General features: G+C 39.3%; 1 protein-coding gene across 2 annotated transcripts in view; it reads left to right on the top strand.

Moving 5' to 3' along the window:
* Positions 1 to 8,720, top strand: part of Atp7a (ATPase copper transporting alpha) — a 102,206-nt gene that overhangs the window by 62,910 nt on the left and 30,576 nt on the right. For both annotated transcript variants that reach the window (XM_021153344.2, XM_029473176.1), the window contains exons 6-10: positions 1,984 to 2,147; positions 4,749 to 4,910; positions 6,438 to 6,514; positions 6,997 to 7,222; positions 8,203 to 8,436. In XM_021153344.2, the coding sequence (XP_021009003.1) occupies positions 1,984 to 2,147; positions 4,749 to 4,910; positions 6,438 to 6,514; positions 6,997 to 7,222; positions 8,203 to 8,436 (863 nt within the window). The remainder of the gene's footprint in view (positions 1 to 1,983; positions 2,148 to 4,748; positions 4,911 to 6,437; positions 6,515 to 6,996; positions 7,223 to 8,202; positions 8,437 to 8,720) is intronic.

The raw sequence follows: 8,720 nt of genomic DNA on the forward strand, positions 1-8,720 counted from the left end.
TCTCTCTCTCTCTCTCTCTCTCTCTCTCTCTCTCTCTCTCTCTCTCTCCCTCTTTCTCTCTCTCTCTCCCTCTTTCTCATATTTTGGTTTTTCAAGACAGGGTTTCTCTGTGTAGCCCTGGCTGTCCTAGAACTCGATCTGTAGACCAGGCTGGCCTTGAACTCACAAAGATCTACTTTTCTCTGCCTTCTGAGTGTGGAGGGGTAAAGGTGTGCCACCACACCTGGTCCTACAGATCTCTTTATACTAACACTTTCTTTGAACTGATCAGACTTCAGAGCCAACCTATGGATCCTTTTGTTTATTTTTCCCATTAACTAACTAACTAATTAATTAATTAATCCACTTTATATCCTTATTACTGCTCCACTCCTGATCTCCCCCTTACAAGTCCCTCCCCCTCTCCTTCTCTGAGAGGGTGGGACCATTTCCCCCACCTCCTCACCCCACCCCTGTATCTTAGATACTGAACTGCCAACCAAAGAGCTGGACCTAGACCTATGAATTCTTGGTCCTAATTTCTTAGGTATCTTCCAAGTTCCATAGATTCCTAGAGAGAGCCATTTTTTGTTGTGTGCTGTTAATTATATTCCTGGCAGTCATAGCTATAGCTGGCCTAGAGAAGTAGAAATTATTAACAAAAGTTTGAATCTGAAACAACATTTCTTTTTGAAGTGAACTTATTTACATTATAAAGAAGTTATGTTGTACCTTTTGAGGTTAATATGAGATAGTAAAACTTGAGAATTTTTAAATGACTGTCATTTGACAATACTATGATGTGTATATTGGTATAGTTTTAGATTCTTGACTAATTACAATGGCTTCTCTTAGAAAGGGAATTGGTGTTTTGTTTTGTTTTGGTTTTGGTTTTTCAGACAGGATCTCATGTAGATCAGGCTGGCCTCAAATGCTTTATGTAGCCAAAGATAGTCATGAACTCCTGATTCTCCTACTTTTACCTCCTGAGTACTAGGATCACAGGTGTGTACCACTGTGATCTTTTTTATGGGATGCTGGGATGAAACTCAGGGTCTCGTGTTCTAGGCAAGCAGTCTCCCAACTGAGCTACAGCCCAGTCCAGGTTTTTTTTTTTTTTTTTTTTTTTTTTTTTAGTTTCTAAAAGTGTTTTCTTTCTTCAATATAGAAATTTGTCTCATTGTAATATATAGATCTTATTTGGATCCTAGTTTAAGAATATGGTTTTGGATGTGAAAATGATGTTTATGCTCACTCATATTAAGCAAATGTTCTACGATTTTGAGTTTGTAAGAAGTCTATCTTTTGGAGATGCATATTTAAAAATTTGCACACAGAGTGATAAGATGTTTGGGATTTGCTTCAACATCATCTGGGTAGAGGGAAGGGAGTAGACTCAGTAAGAATTTTTAGATAAATAAGACCCAGTTGCTGTAGCCATTTGGGAGGCAGGAAGGTAGCTTGTATCTAGGAGTTCTTTGTTAGCCTGAGTAACAGCAAGATTCTGTCTCTTAGAAAAAAATATAAAAAGATGAGCCAAATATACTGGTGCATATCTTAAATCCTAGCACCCGGGAAACAAAGGCAAGCAGAGTTCTCTGTGAGTTCTACTTCAAGGCCGGCCTCAATTGCTTAGCAGTTTCCATGCCAGTTAAGGCTGCATACTGAGCCCCTGCCTTAAACACAAACAGCTGAGTCAGATGTTGTTGATAATAATTGTTTAAGCTTAGTGAAGGCACATGAAGATGGTAATATTGCCCCTTTTACAAATATATAATTAAAATTTTGTATAATAAGTTTAAGGTACTAAGGCCACTTTTTAAAACAGTTTTTAAATTGTTTGGGTTTAAGACTTGTATAAAAAGTTGATTAGTAAATTTTGGCAACTTCTCTTTCATACTTTTGCAGTTAAGTGAAAAATATGAAAAGTAGTTTTAGCATTATTCTTTTTTTTTTTTTTATAAAGCCTAAAACCTACTTTGTTTTTCTTACCGATGTTCCCAGGAATATATTCTGTACTTGTAGCCCTAATGGCTGGCAAGGCGGAAGTAAGATATAACCCAGCTGTTATCCAACCCCGAGTGATAGCAGAGTTTATTCGAGAGCTTGGATTTGGAGCTATGGTGATGGAAAATGCTGGGGAAGGCAACGGCATCTTGGAACTTGTTGTAAGTAGGAACTTTTGTATGTTTACTAAACTTCCAACAGAAACTTGGAGAGGCCTGCACAGAAAACTTGGAAAATTGGGCATATGAAGGAAACATGAAGATAGGTACTCTTCAAGCATAAAATGGAAGTATTATCTTTTTAAAGACTAAAAAGGGGGTGGGGCTTGCAAGATGGCTCATGCAGTAAAGGTGCTTGCTGATAAGTTTAGGCTTTTGTGACCCACAGGGTGAAGTAGAGACTGACTGCGGAAAGCCTCCTCTGAACAGCACATGTAAATAAATGCACTAAAAAGAGTGGGGTGTGGTGGTTCATGCTCATAATCTCAACATTTAGGAGGCAGAGGCAGGATTCCTGGGAGTTTGAGGTCATCGTGGAGTACATAGGGAAACACACTCTTAAGAAAAAGGAAGGGAGGGGAATAAAAGACAAAGATAAAACAACTGTGTACTCCAGTGTAAAGAAGAGAAATTGAACCTGATGGGTTTAAAGAAAACAGAGGACACAAAAAGTAGGGTAGGGAAGAGGGTGTGGATATAAGAAGAGTTGTGGAAGAGAGGGTTAATATGTTCAAATATGTTGTATAAATTCTCAAAGAACTAATGGGTTAAAAATAAAGTGTATTTATTTTTTCTTGAAAATAGTCATTTTCATACTATATATTCTGATTATGGTTTCCCTCCCTCATTTCCTCCCAGAGCCTCCCCACTCTTCCAGCTCCTTTCTCTCTCTTAAGAAAACAGAGAGGCACCCAAAGCTCCCTGGTCTCTGCTCTGACAGGGTTTGTTTGATCTGTGCACCCTTAGGAAGTTGCCTGTGATTGCACTGAGCAGGGAAATTCCCCATACCTGCACTGGGTACACCGGTCACAGAATCAGTTTCAGATTCTGGCACAGCCCTATGGCAACAAGCCCTGTTCTTGCCTCAGCTCCCTCCTCTGCTTAATACCCTCTGGCATCCAAGTGATGACTGACCCCCAATAAATCTCTCCTGCTCTCAGCAGGGGGGAGAGGGAGCTGGGGGAGTCAGGAGGGGGAAGAAAACAGACAGGCAAATAGAGAAGATAGACAAACAAGGATAAAGCAAAATGAACAAACTAACAAAAAAGAAACTAAGAAAGCACATGAGAAAGGCATACACATGTTCACAGACAGACACACAGACATACACACACACACACACAAACCATAAAATCGGAAACCATAATATACTGGAAAAAAAAAAGCAGTAAGGTTAAAAAAAAAAATGGCCAAAGCAATCTGAGACAACCAACGTCCAAAACTACTTTTGAGTTAATTTTGTGACGGCCTGGGGGTCTGTGCTTAAGTGGGGTTTATATTCAGCAAGACTTTTAGAGAAACTCGTTTTTCCTTTGGGAATGATTATTAATTGGGGATAGCATTCTGGTTGGGACTGAGAGCTTGTGNCTACTCCCTGAAATAATGACACCATTACTCGCTAAGAACTGTTTTCCAGGAAGGAGGCTTTTTGCACTCATTAAACTACATTCTTGCATGGGATATTTCCAAGAATTATCTACAGGAGAAATGATAAGCTTTCTAGAATCCAGGCTCTGAATAGACTCTTTGTTCTGGGAGAGCTAGTGGCCACACAGTTGCTTTTTTCCATGATTCACTCCCACAGAGCGGAGAGGAAAGGAAGGGAATGCAATTGGTAGTACACAGCTGGCTGGTTTTTTATCAAGAATCACCTTACTTGGTTTTGAATAAATGCTTCCTGGAAAAACAAATTGATTAAGACAGTGTTTTTAAATTTTTTTTTCTTTTATGGAGGAATTTGAGAGGTATTTACTTATCTTTTTAGTTTATTTAAAGTATTTTTATTTACACATATGTGTGTGAAGAGGATGTCAGATTCCTTGGAGCAGGACTTACAGGCAATTGTGAGTCAAGCCACTTGGTCCCCTGTAAGAACAGCAAGTGCTGTTTAACTCCTGAGCCATCTCTCTAGCCCTTATTTATTTCAAATATTTTAAATGGGCTGGAGAGATAAATGGCTCACCAGCTAATTTATGTGCACACTTGGCTCTTGGAAGCCAGAAAAGAACGAGCTTTGTGTTCAGCTAGAGAAGCTGCTTCAGTCATCTCAGGAAATAAACTAGAGCAATTAAGGAAAATATCGAACTTCAGCCTCTTGCCCCCCCCCACACTCGTGTATATGGGTGCACACACATACAAATCCCCACACATGATCATATACATTGACACATACATGTACACAACAGAAAATAGAATTCTTTTTTCTTTGTTAAATTTTATCAAGATAAGATATAACTCATACACTACATAATCCATTCACTGAAAATATGCCATGCCATGGGTTTTAGTATATGCCTAATTTAGTCCAGTTCTCTTCAGAACCAATTCTGGATCTTTTTCATTATTCTGAGAACCCCCAGCTCCATCAGAGGTGGTACCCCCTCATAAAATCAGAATTTTAATAATCATATCAAAAGTATACTTATTGCACAGATAAAACCTTGTAAGGCAATCCTGTGCTATGATAGTCCTTTTAGTTAGAAGTACTAAATTTTCATAGAAGAAAAGGGATATTTTTAATAACAAGGGCTTTGTTTTTAACAGGTGAGAGGAATGACGTGTGCTTCCTGTGTCCATAAAATTGAATCAACACTCACAAAACACAAAGGGATCTTCTACTGCTCTGTGGCCCTGGCAACTAACAAAGCACATATTAAATATGATCCAGAAATTATTGGTCCCAGAGATATTATCCATACCATCGGAGTAAGTCTTGACTTTGCTTTTCTGTTACACCTTTCCAGTCAGCCACCTTCTGGAATCACATCTGGTTTACATTAGATAGAGACATTGAAAAGACTGTAACCCCTTTGACTATTCCACATAAGAACATTAGTGTGTGTCTGCTTTTGTTACTCCCAACCCCCATGGCCTTCATCAGGAAACTTAGATGCATATTTGTGCTATTAAATCATGAGCAGACCTAAGCTGGAACTATCAATTACTTATTTAGGAAACGGATATAAAGTGCAATTTATAAGAAAGAATCAAGCTAATCACTATAAAAGTAAAGTATCATGCTAGATGTGTTATGGTTTGTTAAAGCAAAGCAGAACAAAAGAAAACAAACACTTTCAAGTTAAATGTAACCCTTTTCTTTTTAAAGATTTATTTATTTATTTAATGTATGTAAGTACACTGTAGCTGTCTTCAGACACACCAGGAGGGGGCATCAGATCCCATTACAGATGGTTGTGAGCCACCATGTGGTTGCTGGGAATTGAACTCAGGACCTCAGTGCTCTTACACGCTGAGCCATCTCTTTAGCCCAAATGCAACCCTTTTCTTTGTGCTAAATTTATCCCGTGTTCTTCTGTGTATCTTAAGCAGTAATATGTATGTGTATATATATATATATATATGTGTGTGTGTGTGTGTGTGTGTGTGTGTGTGTATGTGTATATGTATATATGTATTTTATATTTATATTATGCATATTTGTATTATATACTTTCAGTGTGCTATGAAATTGATGTTCTGATGATAAGACAGTGTACTATAGTTCAGGTAGTATCCTATTATTAGTTTAGGCAGCTATACCATTGATATCTGTGAAGCTGCTATTACTGAGTATCTACCCTAGTCACCTTCAGCAGGTACACAGATATGTTGCCAAGCTTCAGTTTTAGATTCTCAGAACAGGGCTGCCGTCTATTTCAGAGGTAAAACAACTTGAGAAGCTATTTTGGGGGGTTCTATGAAACTTGATGCGGGTCACTTTGACCATGTTACATTGTCAACTACTAGAAGACGGCAGTCATTTCCCTAGCAGTTGAGACTGGTGTTTTCAATTGCAGAACTGTCTGTGCCCATGTACATCTTACTAAGGTGTAGTTCTCTTTTTATACTTAGCTATGTTGGGGAAAAGGGCTTTTGTTCATGTTCTTTTTACAGTGGAACAAAGTGTTCAAGGCTTTGCCTACAGGCTATGTAGGCAAGGCCTTGAACAATGTATTTAATATAGTGCTAGAGTTTGTGCACTGTCGGTGAAAAAGGTTTCTGCGCTCAGTGAAATTGGGAGTTTAAGAGCAGCAGAATAGACAGTAGCTAGAATCAATTAATTTCATTGCAAAATTAGAAACCAGATTAGTCAAGGGTAGAACGCTCTGGACAGCTTCATGCTTTCCTTCCCCAGAATGACACTTCCTCAGGAATTGAACTGAGTCATTCTAAGTAATAGCAGCATGGCATTGAGTGAAATGACCTTTTTTTTTTTTTCATGAATTTCCTCAGAGCTTAGGTTTTGAAGCTTCTTTGGTCAAGAAAGATCGATCAGCCAACCACTTAGATCATAAACGAGAAATAAAACAGTAAGTACTTTGGGGTTATCAATAAAAACATTTCAACTCCTTTTAGAAATTTAACATCCTGTTAGCATGTCAATTTGTACTATAGCATTTTTTAGCCTTTTAGAATTTTAATATCCTGCAAGCATATCAATTTTTACTATGGCATTTTTTTAAGATTTACTTTTATGTTTTCAATTTTCTGTGTATGTGTATGTGAGTGGCTATCACATGTATGCAGGAGACTGTGGAGGTCAGAAGAGGGTGTTGGATCTGCTGGTATTGGAGTTATGGGGGTTTGTGAGCTGATGTGCGTGCTGGGAACTAAACTTGGGTCCTCTGAAACAGCAGTAGGAGCTTGTAACTGCAAAGCCATTGCTCCAATCACATGCTATCTTCTTACCCTGAGTGAGATGGTTTCTCTATAGTTCATAGAATATTTAACTTTTAGGTACTCACTAACTAAAATGGTTGTTTTTTTTCTCTTAAACTATTATCCACTTAAGATGGAGAGGGTCTTTCCTGGTGAGCCTGTTTTTCTGTATCCCTGTAATGGGACTGATGGTCTATATGATGGTTATGGATCACCACCTTGCAACTCTTCACCATAATCAGAACATGAGTAATGAAGAAATGATCAACATGCATTCTGCTATGTTTCTGGAGCGTCAGATCCTGCCAGGACTGTCCATTATGAATTTGTTGTCCCTTTTATTGTGTCTACCTGTACAGGCAAGTGACATTATCAAGTATATTATTTGGTCTTCATTAAAGGTTTAAAAGTGAGGGCTGAGGGTGTAGTTCAGTGGTAGATTACTTGTCTAGTATACCAAGAGCCCTGGGTTCAAGACCAGTACCACCAAAGCAAAAGACAGTAGTACTAACAGTTTTGGTTTTTTTTCTGAGACAGGGTTTTTCTGTGTAGTCCTGGCTGTCCTGGAACTCACTCTGTAGACCAGGCTGGCCTCGAACTCAGAAATCTGCCTGCCTCTGCCTCCCAAGTGCTGGGATTAAAGGCGTGCACCACCACACCTGGCTTGACAGTTACTTAATGCCAGTTGTACTAATGGAAGACAAGCTTTCCTGTTACACTTCCCACCAGAATCTGTGGCTTGTGATTGACGTTTGGAAAAGGGCTAGGTTTTATATATTAAAATAAACTTTCCAAAATGTCTAAATTATCTCCCTAGTTTACTTGTTCAAGCTAGAATCAAAAAGGAAAATGTGGAGCTAGAGGCAGATGGGTCTCTATGAGTTCAAGGCCAGCCTGGTCCATAGAGAGAGTTTCAGGACAGCCAGCACTACACAGAGAAACCCTGTCTCAAAAACCAAAAGAGAAAAAGAAAGGAAAAGAAAACTTGCAACAGCTGTCTGGCATTTTTATGGTATGAAGTGTCTGCTGGATTATGGATGATGTCCCTTGGTGTTTTGCACAGCAACTTGAAGCCCTTCTGTACATACCTCTGCTTAAATGCAAACTTGTTCCTGCTCAAAATCTCCCCCTTATAGCCAGGTAGGTGCATGCCTGTAACCTCAAGATCTTGTCAAGTTCAAGGCCAACCTGGGCTTACATATGAGGCTCTATAACAGTGTTTATGGACTAGTTAAAAAGCAAAGGAGGTAAACATCCATAATTTATGCTAAGTTCACTTAGGTGTACATCTGAATTTCGGGTTTAGAAAGACTCAGTCATATTTACTCTTCTGTTACAGTTTTGTGGCGGCTGGTACTTCTACATTCAGGCTTACAAAGCACTGAAGCATAAGACAGCAAACATGGATGTGCTGATTGTGCTGGCAACCACCATCGCATTTGCCTACTCTCTGGTTATTCTTCTGGTTGCAATGTTTGAGAGAGCCAAAGTGAACCCCATTACCTTCTTTGATACACCTCCTATGCTGTTTGTGTTTATCGCACTAGGCCGATGGCTGGAACATATAGCGAAGGTAAAGTAAGAAAGGGTGACATTTGTTAAGATAGTGGATCAATCAAAGACCTTACTGTTTTCTAGACCACTCATTAGAAATGTACCCCCGGAGCTCATGTCTCTAGCTGCATATGTAGCAGAAGATGGCCTAGTCGGCCATCATTGGGAAGAGAGGTCCCTTGGTCTTGCAAACTTTATATGCCTCCCTCAGTACAGGGGAACGCCAGGGCCAAGAAGTGGGAGTGGGTGGGTGGGGGAGTGGGAGTATGGGGGACTTTTGGGATAGTATTTGAAATGTAAATG

This window comes from Mus caroli, chromosome X (assembly GCF_900094665.2).
Source record: "Mus caroli chromosome X, CAROLI_EIJ_v1.1, whole genome shotgun sequence".
In the NCBI taxonomy this organism is placed as follows: domain Eukaryota; kingdom Metazoa; phylum Chordata; class Mammalia; order Rodentia; family Muridae; genus Mus; species Mus caroli.